Below are 21,130 nucleotides of genomic sequence, written 5' to 3' on the forward strand. Positions count from 1 at the left end.
TAAGAAGAAAAAATGTAATAATCAAACATTTAGGCAACCAGGCAGTTCCAGTGTTATAGATACTTTGTCCAATTGGGAGTCTCAACTGTAACTATCTCGACCACCCATCAGCGCCGTATAATATAACTCTGAATTCCCAAGTGTTCCTGGTAACCACAGCAAATACAGTCTGATTGTGGAAAATAACTCACGCCAAAAGGTAATCCAACAAATGAATAGTGGAACACTAGAGTATATGTCCCGTGTCCCGTCTTGTTTTTAATAAACTAAACTTTAAAACCTGCTACCAGGGGTTGTAATCTGCGTAAGTAGTTTAATTTAACTTCCTTGGGCTAATGGCGTCCGCTTGACCATGAGGAAAAACCCGGGCAGTAGAGGGTAACCAAACTCCTTCTGATACTAGTCTATCTCGGCAGGCATTGTCATTCGTCTATGTTCTAAAACAGTACAATCACTCATGTTCAGATTTAGGCTTCTCTCATGTCAAGGCAGGAATATGTTGATCTCTAGGCTTCCGAGTCAGTCATATCTAAGTCCGGGGGCGGCAATGGTGCATGTCGCGTGTCCCATGCTTGCATTATGTCTGCCCAGGGTTCCGCAAGTGGTTTGCGTCGTTTAGTGACTCGGTCTTCTTTAATCAAGGCTCGTTCCTCAGCCCTGGCCCAACAGGTCAAGTCATCTTCCCATATAGACACCAGCGGTGCCTGTTGTGCTTTCCACCTGAGAGCTATTCACCGCCTATCCAAGAGCAAGGCCAAGTCTGTGAATCTAAGCCACAGTCGTTTGGAATGAGCGCAACAGGGACATGTCAGGTCTGCCACCCCAAATACCACCTTGAGCCGATGCGGTGTGAGATACGTTCTGTAAAACCAATTAAATTGTAAGCATTTGAAGGACGCATTTCTAGACACCTTCTTTGGGCCCACCAAAGCCCTGTCCCATTCTTTATCAGTGAGCTGCTTGGCCAGCATAGCCTCCCATCTCTCCCTCAGTCGATGTAATGGGCGACTCGAGAACTCTATGATCGCCTGATAGAGCCATTTCACTAGATGTCCGGCTGAGCCCAGTATCACCACTGCGTGCAGGACCGGATGTGTATCTGGTTCCACCGTCTCCTTTACCTCATAATTCCGCTATAGCGCCTCAGATTTTATGATAGTTTAAAAATTGCCCAGGTGGCAACTCATGATATTCCAAGAATGACAATGGTTTTTATTTATGTTTTAAAAACCAAAACATAAATAAAAGGCAGTGTCATTTACAATGCCAATAGCTCAAACTTGCATAAATGCGAGACCTATTACATTGCAAGACAACACTGAGGATAGAGAGGGAGGGCGAGTTGGGGAACAACAGACAACAGGGGTAGAAGGGATGGGCTGGGAGCAAGCACATGGACTTTGGAATTTTGGAGGTGCAAGACAACACTGAGGATAGAGAGGGAGGGCGAGTTGGGGAACAACATAGACAACAGGGGTAGAAGGGATGGGCTGGGAGCAAGCACATGGACTTTGGAATTTTGGAGGTGGACAAGCTGATGGACAACCAAAGTGGGGGGGAATGAGGGCAGCAACATCACACAACAGAAGGAAGAAGGGCAGGTGGGGGCAAGCAACAACAGACAATGGAAAGAGGGAGGGTGGGTTGGTGGAGGCAGCAACTGTTCAGGCAGGCAACAACAGAGACAAAGGAGCGAGTGAGGGCAAGCGGGTGAAGGCAAGCAACAAGAACAAACAAGGACGGGTGGTGGCTAGCAACAATGACGATGGAGGCCGGGAAGGCGGGTGGGTGTTGGCAAATAACATGGACAAGGGAGGAACACAGACATGGGAGAAGGACACACCTCTCCTCAGGGACCCGCAGTACAACAAGGTGAAATTACCCTCCCACTGAGACCAGGGAATCTCTCGCTGCTGTCTCGTTGCTGAGCAAGGCTTCGGGAAAGAGAAGTTGCGAAGTTCTAAAACATCAACCAAGCCTCCAAAAAAGAAGCTAGTCCCCGGCCCAAGAAACAAATCTCTGCCTCCATCCTAGCTCTACCACCCTAAGACCAGCAGATTGGAGAAAGATCTGGATGGTAATCCATCCACCTTTACAGAGACAAAATGACTCCGGCCAATTTAACCGCCCTCCGCGCCTCTGCACCGAATTGCCTGAAACCTCATGGCCCTAACTCTTTCTCCATCATATTCCCCCCCCCAATCTCTGACTGAAAGCAAAAAGAAATTTCAAACACAGGCTGATAAGACAGCACCCGGAAACACTATTCGCCGACATCTACCACTGCCCCTCCAAAGGCCAGAAGAAAATGGATCTCATTTTGCACTCCCAGAGCCCGGTGAACTGGAACACCATTCTTAGAACCGACCTTCACGTAACCAAAACTACAAGCACCCCTCTCAGCTGCAAACTGACGTTCTCAATCCCAAACTGCCCCGCGCGCAATGGCAATACCTTTGCAACCATCTAAAGCAATGGTACAATCCGGATCCAAGCCAACAATGACAACCTTGACACTTTTGACTCCCTGTTCCCAACGCTACGCAATGCCTTCACTCATTTACACTATTCCCACTCACTCACTCAGCCCCTAACCGACCGGCCCCCATAGAGAACTGTCAAAACAACCCCAAGACACACACTACCAACATACCCACCTCAGACGACTCCCTCTCCTCCTCCTCCACTCCCCCTGACCCTCACAATACACACTTCTCATCCATAACAAACCTGAGGTACGTCTCTGCTGAGACCCTACAATCCCTTATCGACCTCCACCGCTCCCCCCTACACAAAACTACTACCCTCAAGCAACAAGCGTAACCATCAACCCGCAGACAATAGCTTTAACTTCTCTCCTCCCACCGGCACCACAAAAGCGGCCGCCTGATTCACGACGGTACTCTCCACACCAATTGCCCACAGCTATAACCAGGAACAACATAGACAACATTAACACAGTGAGCCACAATACCACTGACAAGCCTCCCTTCCATGACTGCCTCATTCATCTGAACCCAAACTCCCCTACCCCCTCCCAAAGGAATTTGACTCAGAGACTTGATATATTAGAAAACCAACTAGAGATCGTGATACAGGAAATCCACAAAATATTAGTGAACCTCACAAAACCTCTGGAATCTACCCAACGCCCACACCCTACACCCATAGCCACCGACAATAAACACACATGTCCTCCCAAAGTCAAACGGCACAGCTGGAACATGACCCCCTGATTGAACCACCCGCATAGACCCAAAAGAAAAGCACCGCACTTTCCTTGAGTGAAGCGATCGATCTCGCCAAATCCTATGACTCAACTTCATCTATCAACCTCCGCTCCGAGATCCAGGTTATCACAGGATTCGGAAGAGACCGCATCGCACCGAGAACGTCGAGGCCTCCAGCCCTCACTAATATCCCCATGGCTCCCCTAACCAAGGAAAGTGGCAATAAGGGGTCGATCAACAGCATGCTCATAAACTGTAGATCTGCCACCAAACATGCAACAGAACTGGCAGAAACCATCCTCACCCATGACAGACATGTTCATCACAGAAACCTGGTTGAATGAATCCTCCTCCCCTATCATTGACATGCTTGTGCCTCCGGGGTTCTCAATCATCAACAAAGACAGAAAGAAGCAGCGAGGCGGTGGGATTGCAATCATCCACAAGAGCAACATCTCGGTAACGGAAACAGACTCCTTCAAATATAACACATTTGAATATCTAACTGCTACCATCAAGACGACTGACAACAAAATGCTATACTGCCAGGTACTTGACCATCCATCAGGCAAAACCACCTTATTTGTGGAACACCTGTACGACCTGATAACACACTGCTCACTCTTGGGCTCTAACAACATAATACTAGGCGACCTCACCCTACATTGGGATGATATTTTCTGATCCAATTCATGAATTAACTTCTACACAACAACAATCTTATCCAACACTGCTCAAAGCAAACCCATAACAGAGGCTCCATCCTGGATGCCATCATAGCTCACAAAGCTACAGTCACTATTGACCACATACTGCCTGTTGACTGGTCAAACCACCACATCATTCTATTTCACATCAACCAAATGATCCATTGCCCACCTCACACTCAGAACTCCCCCCGATTTGGCGAGAAATCTAAGACAGATTCCCCTTGCCAACCTGGAAGAAAGGATAAGTTCAATCCTTCCCACCCCCACTTACAACCTATCTACAACAGAACTGACCTCACACTACAACGCAACTATGACCTCCATACTTTTTTTTTTGAAATCTTTTTATTGGTTTATTCAACAAAACAGAAAATAAAAACCACTCTTTCAGTGTAAGGCTTAGGACAAAGCAGATTTGAATACATCTTGGCAAGTCAGCACTAGCAGTACAAATATAAATAGGCAAGCAAAGGGCCAAACACATTAGTCTCCATCCCCACTCAATGTGCGAGACAGGGCAGCTAGTCAAGGTCGCTGAGGTCAGATTCTGGTGCATCGGGTGGGGGCTCGCAAATGTTCCCCCTATAAACATTCCAGCCACCCCACACCTGGGACCATTTCTTTGGGCACCCTCTGTGTACATATACCGCTTTTTCCGTCACCATTACAAGGTCCATGTCTCGGATCCAGTGTGCCAGGGTAGGTGCCTGTCCGGAACCCCATCGCTGGGCTATGTTACGTTTTGCGAGCATGAGCCCCAATGTCACCCAGAGCTGAACCACTCTTACGTGGTCGGTCTGCTCCCAGACGTTAAGAAGGCAGAGCCGAGGTTCAGGCAGGGTGGGGATTTTGGTCACCTGGGAGAGAGTACGGAACACCCCCTTCCAGTAAAGCGCTATGACGGGGCAGTCCCAGAGGGTGTGGAGGAAGGTTCCTTCGTGACCACAGTTCCTGAGGCATAGTGGGGATTCCGTCCGCTGTAATTTGAATAGAAGTGTACGGGTATAGTATGTGCGGTGCAGAATTTTGAGCTGGACTAGCCTTAATTTGGACGATATGCCCACCTCCCTGGGGGATGATAGCGCGGCCTGCCAGTCAGTATCGTCAAAGTCTCCAAGTTCTGCCTCCCATTTCCCCTTAAGGACCAAAAAGGGGTCAGGGCGATTATTGATTATTTTCCGGTATGTTAGGGACGTCGCTTTTTGAATCAGATGTTCAGTGAGGAGCCGGTCCTCCAAGGGCGATGACTCAGGGAGTCGAGTCCCGAGTGGAATCGCCGTCCGAAGTGCATGGTGAATTTGCAAATAGCGGAAATGTTCGGTGTTGGCCAAATCGTATTCTGCCTGGAGTTGGGAAAAGGTGATCACCTCCCCCCGGCGCCAAAGGTCCCCTACCCTCGAAATGCCAATTAGATCCCACTGATGGAATCCCTTGGTGGTACGCAGCAGCCCAAGCAGTTTAGCGTCCCATAGTGGCGTTGCCTGGGTGATCCTACCTGCCCAACCCATCGCACGCTGTGCCGCAAACCATATCTGTAGGGTGTGTGCTGCGGGCCCTGCCTGGACTATGACCTCCATACTTGACCAAATGGCCCCCATGAAACAAAAAAGGGTCAGGAAAATCCCCTCAAGATCCTGGTTCAACACAGCCCTAAATTCGTAAAGAAGACAACTAAGAGCTGCATAAAGACTCTGGCAGAAAACCCGTCCGCATTCCACCTTGATCAACTCAAAAAGAAACGCAGGAAATGTAAAAAGCACATCATGAAAGAAAAAACGTCCTCCTTTTGCGGAGCACTAGACAACGCCAAAAATCGTCCCAAAGAACTCTTCAAGCTCATCAGAAAACAAACTTCCAAGCCCCCCTCAACCTCAGTGCGGGCCTCCAAAGTCTTATGTGACAATTTTGCCAATTTCTTTAACGATAAATTTACCAAGATTGAGCTCTCCTGGTCGACCACCTCCGTCCACCCAGAGAAAGCCCGCCACATGGCAAAGATGAAAGCATCCCACCCAGACACCCCACTCCCAACTGGAAGTCATTCAACCCCATCTCCTAAGCAGAAATCATCGAAATGATTACCAAATCCAATCCCTCGTCCCACATTGCGGACACTATCCCTGCCCAACTGGCAAAAAAACTCACACACCCTAGACCCACTCTGGACTAAGATCATAAACCGCTCCCTGACAACCGGAATCATGCCAGACTGTCTCAAAATCGGCCAAGTCACGCCGCTACTAAAAAAAAACAGGCTCTGAACAAAATGATCTCAATAATTTCAGGCCTGTATCCAATCTCCCATTCTTAGCCAAAATCCTAGAAAGCAGTGTTCTCCTCCAACTCACCCAGCACATAGACAGCAACACCCTGCTAGACCCTCATCAATCCGGTTTCAGAAATGGCTGCAGCACGGAGACGGCGATCCTGAATGTCATAGATGATGTCCACAAATCACTCGATACAGACCAATGCTGTCTGCTCATACTTATGGACCTATCTGCAGCCTTCGACATGGTAGACCACGAATTGCTCATTAATGTACTCAGAGAAAGGGTTGGAGCGTAACAGGTGGTCTTACAGTGGTTTACCTCCTTTCTGCAGAACCGCTCCCAAAGAATAAAAATTAAAAACTTCACATCTGACATACCTTCCATAAGTAGGGGCATTCCCCAAGGATCAGTCCTCTCCCCATCATTATTCAACATCTACATGGAGCCCCTCACCACCATACTCAAGAAATCCAACATCCCCTTCCACCTCTATGTAGACGATACACAGATCTACCTAGAAACCTCCTCCATTGGGGACATTCTGAGACTAAACGACACTCTAAAAGAAGTCCAACACTGGCTATCCCTCAACCGCCTAAAACTCAACCAAGACAAGACGGAAATCCTACTCATATCCAACAAAGAGCAGACACCCCAAATCACAGAATGGCTAAAATCCATTGATGCTCTCAACTGCAATCTCATCCCTGCCAACTCCGTAAAGTCACTGGGAATCACTCTGGACCCACAATTAGACATGGTCAAACAAATCAAGAACACCGCAAAGAGCGCTTTCCTCAACCTAAAACTACTCAACGAAATAAAACCCTTCCTCCCTCCCACTGACCTCAAACAAGCCACACAATCTCTGGTTCTATCCAGATTGGACTACAGGAATGCAACCCTCACAGGCACGGCAAAATCTCACTTAGCTCCCCTCCGATCAACTCTAAATGCCGCAGCCAGGATGGTCACGGGAATAAAAAAATACGAACACATCTCCCCCGCTCTCAAGGAGCTAAAATGGCTCCCAATCGAAATGCGTGCAAGCTTCAGAACTGCTCTTGTCTCACACACAAAGCTCTGCACATGGGCAAACCGGCCTACCTGGCCTCCAAACTCAACAAGGATGGGAAGAAAAGGAATCTCAAGAGTACTAGCACTCTACTTCTCATCCCATCGAAAACTCGAAAACAAAAAACTTTATCACGCTCCTTCTCAGGGAATGCACCCAAAATCTGGAACGCCATCCTAGTCTATATCAGGACCAACCCCTCCTTCAAAAAATTTAAAAGCCAGCTCAAAGACCTCTACCTCAACCAATCTTTTCCGAAGAGATAGCTGCCGCCAATGAAGAATCTTGCCCATTGGAGCATACAGTCACGTCAATGTGAAGACTTTTACACCACCTACCTCTTGACTTGCGTCTGTGTTCCCCCTCCCAGAACAAGATTCAGCACGAAGCAACTTGTTTACTATTGTTCTACCTCTGTATTCGTATGCTACCTTTGTCCCCCTTCCCTGAATCAGGACTTGTTCATGAATCAATGTGTTTTACTATTGTGTTTATATTGTTTCACTTTGGACTCGATTGCGACATGACAAAAAGCTGTAAAGCGCTCCGATACCTCCGGGTCTGGCCAGCGATATATAAAACCCTTAAAATAAAAATAAAATTAAAAAAAGGACACAAGAGAACCAGCTGAAAAAAGACACTCTGCTAAAGTGCTTATACCCAAAGAGAAAACTAGCACTTAAAAAAAGGCAGTGGAAGGACACAAGTACTGCCTTCAAAGAGGAAAGAAACCTATGGCAGCTGACCAATAAGAAGCAAGGAAATGAGATTGACAATGAAGCCAACCAATGGTATGCAATGGAAGCATCTAAGCCTACTGTTATGTCTCTAAAACACATCCTATGCACTGACTATGCAAGACCTTGATAGTGAGGAGCCTTAAACGACAGCTGTGAAGTGGCTCAAACAGAGTGTACATCAGATAAGTCAGGAATAGATTAAGGTCCCATTGGCACATGACAAAAGAAGGGGGAACGTGTTGCAGCGCTTTAAAAAATCGCATTCCAACTGATGACTTGCATAGCACAGGCTGATCTGGCAACTGCAAAAAGGCTGAAAGGGTCGAAAGTTAATCCTTAACTGTGCCCAAAGTAAAAGCCTTAAAAACAAATAACAGAACATCAGAGAACTTGGCCTGAAGGGGGTCAATCTGGTGTGTGTCTCAGCAAGCCAAAAATGTCTCCCAATGCCGGTTTTTGCTGAAGGCTCCTTTGCTGTCAAAATGACATCACCCACCTCCAGGGGACGGTCGAAAGTGTTCAGCTGCCGCTGCTCAATTGCCAAGCATGAAGGTAAAGAAGGTAAAAGCCCGGATGCAGAGGCTATCCTGTTGCTGTGACAGCAGGTCCTCTGGGAGGGGCAGCCAGATAGGAGGACATATGCTTAATCCCAGGAGTTCTGGATATCATACTCTCCATGCCCAATCTGGAGTCACTAGAATTACTATGGCCCGGTCCACCCTGATCTTCTTGAAAACTCAGGGCAGGCGTGGTATTGGTGAATGGGCATATGGGAGTCTTAATCAAGCTGGAACACATCTCTGAGCAAGAGACCCCTTGGAAACTCCAACGTGCTGACATAGCGCTTTCTCAGCTGTGTGGAACAGATCAAGCAAAGGTTCTCCCATTCATAGAAGAGACCTGGAGCCACCTCCGTATGTAGCTGCCATATGTGATCCGTTAAGTACAGACGGCTGAGCTTGTCCACCCTGGAAGTCAATGATCCTGCCCGGCGGTCCACCACCAGGAAAGTTCCTTTGTGGTCTGCCATTTCCAGAGTCGCTGGGTCTTCTGGCACAGGATCTGTGACCCCCACACCCACCTGTTTGTTGCAGTATCACATGAGGGTACTGTTGTCTGTGAGAACCTTAACCAGCCTCCCCTTGATGGATGAGAGGAATGCTTTCAACATCAAGAAGATGACCCTCAGCTCCAGACAGTTGATGTGGAGCCGGAACTCCGCCGGAGACCAGAAGCCTCTGATCTCCACCTCCCCCAGGTTGCTGCCTTAACCCAGAAATAATGCATCGGTCACCACTGGCAGCTCTGGATGGGGAAGGGAGAGGGGCCTCTCACTAACCCATTTGTGGTCCAGCAACCCCTTCTGCAGATCGCTCACAGTCTCCTCTGAAATCCGAATGTGGTCAGAGAGGTCCCCTTGATGTTGGGCACATGGGACTTCAGACCCCAATGCAGAGCCCACATAAGCCACCTGGAGTGCAGGACCAACAGGATGCAGAAGGCCTTCAGTCCCAGCAGCCTGAGAGTCAACCTTACTGAAGTCAGGGACCAAGGGTGACTGATCTTCCCACGGGAAAGGCATAAAACTGAGCAGTGTCCAGAATGGCTCTGATGAAGGGGAGCACCTGAGAAGGAGTCAGGTGTGACTTTGGAACATTTATCATTTATAGTGAACCCCAAAGATGACAGGAGGTTCACTGTAGTCTGAAGGTGGTTGATGGTTGACTGGAGTGAGCCTGCCTCCAGCAGTCAGTGGTTGAGATAGGGGGAGGATGGCACCCCAGACATCCGGAGGTGTGCTGGAACCACCGCCATCCATCACGTTCGTATACACCCAAAGAGCACTGGTGAGACCAAAGGGGAACACAGCACACTGAAAATGCTTCTCTTCGACCATGAACCACAAGTACCCCCGATGAACCAGCAGAACAGGAATATGAAACTAGTGTCCTGTGGGACCAGTGCTACCATCCAGTCTCCAGGGTCGAGGGCAGACAAGACCTGGGCCAGGGTGAGCTTTTTGAAATTCTCCTTCCGAAGAGGGCACAGATCTGGAATAGGCAGTCCCTCTTGGCATCAAAAAGAAGTGGGAATAACAACCATGCCCTACTTCTGGCACTGGCACCCTCTCAACCGGCCCTTTGGCAAAAAGGGCTTTCACTTCTACCGCAAAACAGAGAGACGGTCCTTCATCAGTCTCTGAGGGCATGGAGGAAGGTGCGTCAGAGAAGAGAGAAAGTGCAAGGCATACCCCTTGCACACAATCTGTAGGCCCCACCTGTCTGACGTGAGTGCCTGCCAGCCGCGTACAGATCAGTGGAGTCTGCCTCCCACCGGGTAGCTGTGTCCTGAAAGTGCATGCTGAAAAGGTTTGACAGGTGGGGCTGTGGGGGGCAGGGGGGTGGACAGCGCACTAACCTTGGCAGTGGGGCATTGGTCACCATGGCCTCTACTGCAAAACTGCTGGATTCCCTGTGGGGGCTGGATGGGTTGGCCATAAGGGCCGTCTTGGCCAAAGCCACAAAAAGAACGATAGAACTGTTGCCGTTGGAGAGGCTGGGCAGAAATGAACAGAAAGCAAGTAGTAGCCCTTCTCTTCTGAAAGCACTTACGCATGGAATCAGCTTTCTCCCTTAATAGGTGAGTCCCATTAAAGGGCATGTCCATCAAGTTGGACTGGACATCCTCCGAGAACCCAGTCGATCACACCATGCATGGCAATGCTGGTGCCTGTGGCCAACCAATGGAATAGGTGGTGTCTAATCAACAACAAATTGTGAACTTTGCAGCATCATGACTATCTGGGATTGCCACAGAAAGTTCATGGCAAAGGTCTTCGGGCACACCAGGGAGGACATGTGCCACCAAATACCAAAGTGTGCGAGAGTTTCATCCCAACAAACAACTGGTGTTAACAGATTAGACGGCCAAACAAGTAGAAGAAAAGATGTTTGCCGAATCTTTCCATTCCCTTAAATTACCTATCAGGGAGAGCAGTGGGAATGTGTTTTGGATTAGAGCAGCTGGTGGAAGCTTGCACACTAGGCTTTCTTGTGAAGAGTGCTGTAAAAGAAAAGCCGGGTACCCAGAACAGGGCGATGCGACTGGCAATTTGTCTATTGACTGGAAAGCCAGAGCAAGGTTTGTCCCACACCCTCATGCCTCGTTAAAGTGAAGGAGGGTCTCAGAAGATGCTTGCCAGGGTTGGAGGATCTCAATTAAGACATTTGTTTTAACCTTTAAGGTAGGGAGCTGGAGGTCAAGCACATTGCCATTCTCCACATCACCATAGAGCAGGAAGCAGAGTATTCTGTGGCCGATCCAATAGAAGAAAAAAAGAGATGTCTTTGGGGAGGTGTCGAGGCCACTAGACTCCTGCGAGTCCTTTCACGAAGTGTCATCTTGGCACGACTGAGTGCACTCATTACCTGATTCATAATCATGGTCAGAGTCAGTCCCAAAAGGGAATGGGAAGAATGTTTTCTAGGCGGTTGCAAGCCAAGCAGGGGTAAGTGGCGCCTCAGCGGATTTGGGCTCATCGAGGTCAGACCGGCATCGAGTCAGCGTTGCAGAGGACATTCAGGACTGCTTCTTCAGGTGGCGAAGTTGGCATCGGCGTCCACTGGCCTGGACTGTTGAGCTGGCAGTGTAGTCAGTATAAGAGCCGAAGACAGGGTAAGAGTGAAGGGTCCACTTGGTGCCAAGGGCGAACCCACCGGCGGTAACCCAGGTGTAAGGTCTTTCAGCTCCTTGGAGTCCAAAAGCACACCAGAGGGAGTCTGTGGGAATTCAAAGAGCCAGGGCATGACTGCGCAGAACTCTTCAATCTGACACAGCATAGATGAAGGCCCTGGAAACTTGAGTTGTGCCGGAACAAGCTGCAGAATCAGGTGAATGAGAGTGAAGCGAGGGGGCAGAATCTCACATCAACTTCTTCTGTTTTCTACCCTTACCTGAAGACTTGAAGAGTAATAAAACAGACTTTTGGAGCATCTCCTGAGACTCAGGGAATGGGACCGAAAGCGAACTTGTACAATACAAGCTTGCAAGTAATTGACAATAATGTGCTGCATCTATAACAGCAATAAAGGGCTTGTATAGGTGGCACAATAGAACTGGCTTGCCTCCTGGTCCACTAAATAATTGTCATCAGGTCAGTAGGGGTAAAGAATGTGATATACATCCAAGATCAGAATCTCACAATGTCGATTCAGAAAACCTGGTTTCAATCCTGGCTTCCAAGCTTGACCAAACAGTGTGAACCTAGGCATTACTTTTCTTCCCTGCCCCTCCATTTCCATGAACATCACATCTTAGAGCACCTTCAAATAATTCAGTTCAGGGCTTGCACAATACAACAATCTCTCTTTCTTGTGTGTGGTGTAAAAGACTGTAATGCTGCTTCATATATCAACAAAAAAAAAGTAAAGGTTTATATAAGAGAATCATAACAAGTGACTTGTCTCTTCAGTCTCTAATAAAACTGTCACAGCAGCATGGTTCACTAATTATGTTAAAGGCCACTCAGTGCAGTGATATACTCTAGGATGCTAAAGTGAAAAAATCCAAATACATATTTATGTAAAAACTAAAATCAGCTATAAAGTGGCAGGCGGTGACACTTGCAGTAGGACAGTAGGTCCAGGATGAGCTAAGAGCTGTTCATCTTTGCCTCCATGATGCTGCATGTGCAGACAGGATACAACTAAGTACCGAACTACTCAGAATTATTGGGCCCGGCCATCACTGCCTCAATTCAACTGCACCGTTGCCACTGGCGGAGAGGCAAGAGATGCTTTGGTGTTAGGAGCATGATTTGCAGTCTCAAGGCTTATGAACTTCTGCTTCCCACACCCAGGCAGCTGCATGCGTGGCTTAGCAGTGTGGGCATGGCTTGTTTCATAATGCAGGTTGCGCTTACAGCGACTTTCTCTGCAAAAACAAAATGCTGCACACGCAGACAGCCTTGCCAAAAGCACATGCAAGACCTTTCCAAGGAGTGGGGCCGGAGGCAATTTGCCCAATTGCGCACCCAAGGCTTGTTAACGTGCCCTATGGAGCAGAAGCTGTTTTACAATATTTGATGTGAGATACCTATATTCCTAGGGAAGACACCTGACACCACAGGAGCAATTTTCGAGTACCATAGATGTTGACGTAATTGACATAGCCACACCCAAACTAGGGAACCCATAACAAGGAGACTTACAACCAGTGACCAGTAGTACTTTTAAATGCCTCCCGGTGCAAGGTGTGGAATCCACTATTAAAACATACCACACTAGGTAGGTGAGTGTTAATCATCCTATAAGAGTACATGAATGTATGTTAATTCCATAATAGATTTCGCTCTTTCTACCAGGAGTTTTGTATCTCTTCTAAGTTTATGGAAATTGTACAACAGTCTTTAACTCCTCTCACTCCCTCTTTAGTGTGCTAGTTATCTGTGTTGTACCTGTCTTGTATTGGGTGACAGAATCATGTTTTGTTCATACTGCTACTTCCACCTGTTGACGTTTTACTTATGTTATGGAAGGTTGCGCTGCTGTTATACATGTTCTTTCTTATTGTTCAGTGAAGCTCGTAGAACTTTCTACTACACACAATTAAAAAAGAAAAATCACATTTCCAATGCTTATTTTAATGCATAATGTGACAGAGAGAGTAAACCCTCACAAAATATGTATACAGAGTTTACTTTTGAATTTGCGTGTGATAGAAGCAATTTTTTTTAATGGAGTTGGCAACTTTGTAAAATTTTAAAACATAACTGACAAGTGCCCAATTCTGTCATTTTAGTTAACAGCTCATTGTATGCTGGGGTTTTAAGTGCATGGAGAAACTGTTAAAGGTAATACTACAAGCCCCATAATGCAACATGCTGCTCATTGGGAAAAAAGATGATGGTATTATATGCCTTAGTGCCAAAGTGCATAGTTGTGAAAAGCAAAACAACATTTAGTGCCGGACTTTCTGCTTGTGTTCAGGTCTCGGCTAGACGGTGTATGCGCTGTCTCTTCGAGACATTTTTCTTTACAGTTAGTGGGCTTGGAGGCCATGCATTACTTTCTATTTGTTGGCTTCATTGTCTATCTAAATCGCTTGAATCCGGTTCACCCTGTTGGGCAGCTATGCCATTGGCACTTCCCAAGTACTAGAGTCCTTACACTGCTTGCACATTTGGGAGCATCTTACTGACCCTTGCTGGTCGTTTTCTACCAAGAAAGGTAAATAGAGGCAGTTGCAAGACAAATAAAAAACAAAAGTCTTTAAGTAGGAAGCAATTCTAGTACTTTACTGACCTCTACTGGTCGTTTTCTATCAAGACAGTTAAATAGAGCCAGTTGAACAAGCAGAAAGCCATTCTGGTATTTTACTGACCTCTTCTGGTCGTTTTCTATCAGTACAGTTAAATAAAGGCAGTTGAACAGGAAAAAAAAAAGTCCCTAAGCAAAAGTGGAAGCAGATAAAACCTGTGCTAATCTCCAGAGCCCATAAAGTACATACAGCAGATCTTCCAGACAGGGCAAGCGCTGTCTAGGCTAGACCTAAAAAAAAGCTGGTCATAGTGCTCTTTTACCTTTTCTAAATTCTTGTTTTCTAATGACAGGCTGTGGCCGATCCGCATCTCTGTGCACCCGGCCAGCAGCTGCCCTCAGCCTCTGACTACGGCTGGTGTCAGAGCTCAAACAGTGAAGGAATGTGGAGCTGTCTCGAAAGCAGTAGGTGCACCAGAGGCCGCCGTCTCCCCGGCCCCTTCCCTTGACAAGCCTCCTCCTTGAGCTCCATTCCCAAACCCAGTTCACTCTCATCCCAGGTCCACGACGTAGAGTAGCGGTCATTGCCACAGAAGACTGGCAGACTTTGCTCCAATGAAAACCATTTTCTAATCAAAACTCCAGGTATTTTCTGCACAAGATGTCGTTTTTTATAAACTGCCATTTACAAATATGCCTTTGGCAAGACATTTATTTTATTTAATAACAGCGACTGATTGCCTGTATGTGCTGTTTACTTCTCGTGCTGATCCACTATTGCGACACCCGTGTTCCAACATCGACAAATTTTTTACATGTTTTAATATGAAAGCTACCGAGGTCAAGAGAGTTCGGCCTGCCATAGACCTCCAACTGTCTTGTAGAGCACAACATTTAAAACATTTGCCTTTATACTGTTGGAAACGTATGTTCTTACATTTAATGCAATGTATCCTTTCAATTTTGTAGAAGTGGTTTTATCTTTTAGGTCTCTGCTTTGCCAATGCTTGTATTACAAAGGGTGCAACAAAGCGGTCACAACAAATTGCTTGTTCCAAATCTCATTCCATATTGGAGCTGTGGGCCGGATTCTCAACTACACGTTTTTCTCCTGAAGGACTTCACTCAGAAAAGCATATGTTAGAGGTTTACTTGCACTTAATTTACAAGTTCGTAGTCTACTCGCTTAAATGTGTGCCTGAAATGCACATCTTTCTTTGCGCGTACATAACGTAAGCATGCACAAAAGGCAACTGAGTGCAAGAATGTGAGTGGCTGAAGGAGGGGGACAGTCAAATCACTTTATATGCATATGTAATATGTGGGTGTCCACGGAGAGGTCATAGAAAAGCAATGCACTTACAGAAGAGCAGTCACAATGCCAGTGTCGAATTACAAGGCCTGTGATACACTGTGAAAGGCTTTTGCACAATTGTACATATATTCATTTGTGCAACGAGTTCACTAGTGGCAGCCCATGGCCTCCCTACTACCCTTGTCAAGAGTAACTCAAGTGTCAAGGCTTCGCCAGCCATACCCGGCTACACACTTGATCGTTGTGTCACCATGCAGCACTATATTGACTCCGCCTGCTTTCAGATCCAGGACTACAATGGCCCAAGCACTGAAATCTGTTTCCAATGACAATATGCGTTTTTCCTTATATACCTCAGTGGCTACATGTTACATACTACCCATCTAAATGGTGGCCACATGATCAAACTTTGAAGAACACTAGATTGAGTTAAACTCTGCAATGACTAACATTTACCTGTAAAGCTTGATACAGATGCTTGCAGTAGGCACAAGGCCGACTGAGCCATTTTACCAAGATTTTAATTTGTGAGATTACAAAGGAATCCTACAACAAGCACCATGACCACTGATAGATCAAATGTTGCTATGTACCTTTGAATTGCTGTTTGCAAGCAGTGTGCAGCAGCAGGTGTTTTAATCCTCTGAGCTATTGTCTGACAATTCAAATTGCACACTGATCCCTTTGGCACATCCATTATTTACCTTACATATCCGAATAATATTAAAATCTGAAACAGTGTCTACTGTGTAAAAAAAACAGTAAAGTGCATGAGCTCAGTGGTCAAGGTCTGAGTCAGACTTTGGGCTGTTTGTGGGCCTGTTTTATGGTCCGCTGGGCCGGTTGTTAGGGCTCGCCTTCACAGTGCATGTGCTGTGCTGCGAGATGTACTGTTACAATTTAATGGGCTTACAACCAGCACACTGCATACCAATAGTTATTTTCATTGTCACTCTCATTTGCAATCTTTCAATTGCTAAGCTTCCTTAGACTTCCCTTCCTTTCTTGTGTTAGCTCCTGCCTGGAGCATGGACCAAGTGCGCATGCTTAGTCATCTTTGCTGTCCATCTACAATGCACTTTTTTTGTTAAATTCTATAAACATTTCAGTAATATTCTTGGACGTGCAGTGTGCATTCCTACTTTTAACAGAGGCATATGGCTTATTCTTTAAGTTGCTGCCATCTCTATTGACACTTTAGTTACTTACACCCACAACTGGACTACTCTACGCCACTCTGCTACTCCACTCCAATCGAGGCAACTCTACATCACTCCACTCTATGCCACTCTACTCTATGCCACTCCACTCTGCGCCACTCCACTGTATGCAACTCTACTCCATTGAATGCCACTCTACCCCACTCTTACTCTATGCCACTGCACTGTACATCACTCTACTATGCGTTACTCCACTCTATACCATTCTACGCGACTCCAGTCTACACCACACTTTATACTATTCTACCCTATGCCACTCCACTCTATGCCACTCTACTTCACTCTCCTCTGCACCATCTTACTCTACTGCACACCTCTAACTTTTAGCTATGCTGTGCAACATGGTAAAAAGACTGTGGCAATACCAATAGCTCTCACATAGGAGAGACCCATTGGTTGTGCCAATGCTTGTTCTTGCAGGCAATCACAGGTTAAACAGCCCAGTGGGTGACAGGGCAGGTGGCCTACACTACTTGGAAAACTTGCAAAGGGCGTCCTTTACCAAATGAATATGAGACGCAAAAGTTAAACGTGTCTATAGAGACGCAGAAAGGAAAAACAGTGTGTGAGCACGACTCCCAGTCCCAAAAACCTCGTGCGCTTACAACCTGTGAAGCGCCCCGCGCTGAAGTGCAACACGCCCCAGTGAGCATACACCTCTTCCAGTGATAGAAGCAGGGCCGGACTGGCCATAGCGGGCAGTAGGACCCGTTCATTCAGGGCCATGTCCTCTGACCTACAAACATGAGTGGCACGTGGGCACGAGTTTCCAAAGCGGCGCGCCCGCGTGAGCAGCCATTGGTGTCTAATTCTATCAGTGGCATTCCCGGAAGGAGCGAAACATCAGCTTGCGGTGCCGAGAGGCTAAAAATAAACATTACAAACTAAAGCGAGCCAGGCGAGCCGACTGTTTTACCCAAAGCATCACCTCGCCGGCCCCTTTGGTTATTTGTGGCGCAACTGTGTCACCACCACTGAAGGGCACGTGGCTGGCCGGAAAGACAGCTCAGGAGATTCATGGCCTGCTGCAGAGAAGTGTGCGAAACTCGCATGTCAAGAGGTTTGAACTGCAGCAATAGCCCCTTAGTCGGCCAGCATCCTTCTGACGTGAATTAAGCGAGACTCCGTGAAATATGCGGTTAGTTCTTTGAGACGCCATTATTGATATACAGCGTGACTAGTTCTAGAACAATGACTCCACTTGTTTTATTTACGTTGCCAGTTACCAAGGCTTCTACACTTTTTGAAATGTCCCCGACTTCATTTGTGAATCTCTAGCCGCAGGACAGGCTGTTCAGGTGCTCCCTGGTACACGTTTTTGATACACTGATCCTCCGGCGAGACATTTATTAGATTCAAGGGGCTGATCCCTGAATAAAAGGCGCACATTGATAATACAATTAATCAAGGGGTTCCATAAATCCCCCAGAACACCACAGCACGACATGAGATAGCCCAGACGGGCATAAAAACAAGCATTGGCATAGCCAATAGGTCTCGCCTATGGGACCTTAAGTGTTTAGCCATGCAACCGTTGCGTAACTAAATACTTATAAGGTCCCAAAAGCGAGACCTATTGGCTATGCAAAGCGGCCGTGTGGCCGCGAAAGTGAAAGTAATCGCTATCAAACATCAAAGCGGCCATGCGGCCGAAAGTGAAAGTAATCGCGGTAAAACGCGGCGCACGCGCCCGCGCACATGCACTGTAGCTCTAGGCAGGCCTGGTAGCACTTTTTGGAGCCCTCTCAATAAGTCTCGCCAGACCAGCGCATGCGCTGGGTCAGGCAAGACCTAAAAAGCACAGTCTGTCAGAGCATGATATAACCTGATACTACAACATGAAACACAGCATCGTGTAAAAGTATAGAAAGGAATTAACATAGCAGAGTTTAACAACATACCATAACAGCATAACTGCGCAAAGTATAGCACAAAAGGGTAGAGCACAAACGAACATGGAAAAGAGCACTGTACAGAAAAACAAGAGTATGACGGGGTGCGCCGGGAGGGCAGTGGGCGCTGTACCACGCATTGCCCACTCACCACCACATAAATCCTTCCAATGGCACCCTTCATAGCAGTGCAGTTATCCCTGCCCCACAACTCTTTGAAAATGCACTTTTCCGTGGTTCATTGTGACCGCTTCCCTATCTCTGAGCCTCGTCACGGGGAGTCCTCAGGGTGCCTCCTGCGTGCCCCCTGCATGGGGCCTGTGTGTGGCGTCATCACTGGGAGGCCTAGTCCAGCGCCCCCTGTAGCCTTCCTTTTCCCGGATCCCCGTCCCGCCCCGTGCGGGCTCTCGTCTCACCTCAGACTCCTTCCTCTGAGTCCTAAAGAGCTCTCGGCTCCTGAACTGACCCTTCTGTTTGCTGCCATTGCCCGACTCGTCCATGCCTGCTCCATAGAGTTAGTGTCTGTCAGTCTGAGCTCCAGACACCTGCTGCAGTGCTGTTGCCAGCGCAGGCCCAGCCCACCCAGTCTGCGGGGGTGGGTCAGTGACCGGAACACTGCCCCCGCAACACTTGCAGCAGACAGGACCTGCCACGGGGTGCCCTGCGGGTGGGGTCAACGCCCAGACCGCTGCCCCTCCCCCCTCAGCAGCACAGGCCCTGCTACGCCTGTCCTAGGCATGGTGGTCACTGTCCCCTGAGCAGGACTGACACCAGTGCAAACCCTGCCCCCGGCGTGCCCTCGAGGGTAGTGTCACTCACACTTCCGCTCCCCCTCCAAGCTGCCCAGGCCTCACTTATGGAAAACTCGTGGTATGGGGTCACCGACAGATCACAGACACTCGGGTCCAGCATCGCAACCGAGAACTGCAAATCAAGTGGCAGCTGAATTTAGAAACACACCAGAGAGGACAGGTTGCTGCTAGCCCTGCCCTAGTGTCCTGAAGCTGAAGGCTTCTGGGGAGAGGATGTGGTCCGTCGGCTAAACTGCCGACTTTGGTGCGGGAAACCAGCCTCTAGGTCGCGTTCACATCCTGTGATTCTGGGCAAATCACTTAATCTCCCCGTGCCTGAATGTGTAATGTAAATACGGTGTTCATGTAAAGCGCTCCAATACCTCCGGGTCGAGTTCGCGCTATGTACATATGCAACAACAAAAAAAGGCCAGAGGAGTAACAGGCGAGAGATACCGAAATTGCACAACGAACAGGGGTGGCACTGGCACCCGTTCTTTAAGTTGGCTGGTGTCCGGTACAGAGTACCTGCATGTGGTGATTGGGCCCTCAGGCCCGCATGCAGATAATGACTGACACAGGATTACTGGTGCAGTAAACTGGCCAGGAGCACGTGCGCTCGGCCCCTTTTATTGTCAGGGTCACCTGACTGGTGACGCCTGTGGTGGGTGGGTGTTCAGTGTGGGTTACAGGCACAATGGAACACTAGACTGTATCCAGCCGGATACTACATCCCTCCCAAACTTTAATGAAAGTTCAACCAAATGAAAAGTCCGAACCTGTGGGAGTAAACACAAGTTACAAATAAACCATAAATTGGTGATCAGGACTTCCACGTAGTCTTTTTGCTGATGGTCAACTGCCGGCAAGGGTGTTCTGACAGCCGGGACCACTCTGCTTCCTTGGCGCGATGTCTGAGTGCTCTACGGATGTGTTCTTTTGGACTTACATCGTGGAAGTGCGCCTCACAGTCTCTTTCTTGTACCGCCGTCGGTGGAAGTGGGGGGTGGGATGATGGTGGACCATTGTTATTCAATTTTCCGCTGTGCGCCCTGGTAGAGGTGTTTCCTCCGACTAGTAGTTGAGTAGTTGTCTTCTTCCCGGACTCACCGTTGCAGGATATCCCTCTCACGGATATCCCTCTCTCGTGGGTGTCCCCTCTCACTGGACGACCCGGAGGCCCTGTGTTGCCAGGTTTCCACTGGACCGGTGGACCGCCGCCTTGCCGCTCCCCTCGTGTTGGGGGAGCCACTACGGGTCCTCTTTCCGTGTCCGAAGTTCCGCCTGAAAGGGTGCTGTTGGCACTTGGTCCTTCGCGCTCTGCCTTTGTTCTCCCAGGAGCTCCAGAGCCAGCTTCAACAGTCCATCTCTCGTCTTGGGGATCCGCTGCCACCGGTGTCCCTGAGGCCTCTGCCCCTTGGATGTCCACGGTCCTGTTTCCTTGACGTCCCAGAGGTGGTTGTTACCAACGGACCGGCCTGCTCGTGTCTGTCGTCCCCGGGTGACCTTCGGGTTTACGCATCGACGTATACTCCCAGTGGGGCTGATGTTGTTTTCCAGGTACTGGGTCTGGGTGTCCATGCACCTTCTCACTTCCCTCTTCGGGTACTCCCCTTCCGGTGTGTGT

The 21,130-nt window shown here is 48.1% G+C and overlaps 1 protein-coding gene across 1 annotated transcript in view; it reads right to left on the reverse strand.

Moving 5' to 3' along the window:
* STRIP2 (striatin interacting protein 2) overlaps positions 1–19,513 on the reverse strand; it is a 253,346-nt gene extending 233,833 nt beyond the window's left edge. The window contains exon 1 of the mRNA XM_085653636.1: positions 19,129–19,513. Coding sequence (XP_085509762.1) covers positions 19,129–19,212 — 84 coding nt within the window. The 5' untranslated portion in view covers positions 19,213–19,513. The remainder of the gene's footprint in view (positions 1–19,128) is intronic.
* Between the last annotated feature and the right edge of the window lie 1,617 nt (positions 19,514–21,130).

Source organism: Triturus cristatus, chromosome 4_1, assembly GCF_964204655.1.
Source record: "Triturus cristatus chromosome 4_1, aTriCri1.1, whole genome shotgun sequence".
NCBI lineage: Eukaryota > Metazoa > Chordata > Amphibia > Caudata > Salamandridae > Triturus > Triturus cristatus.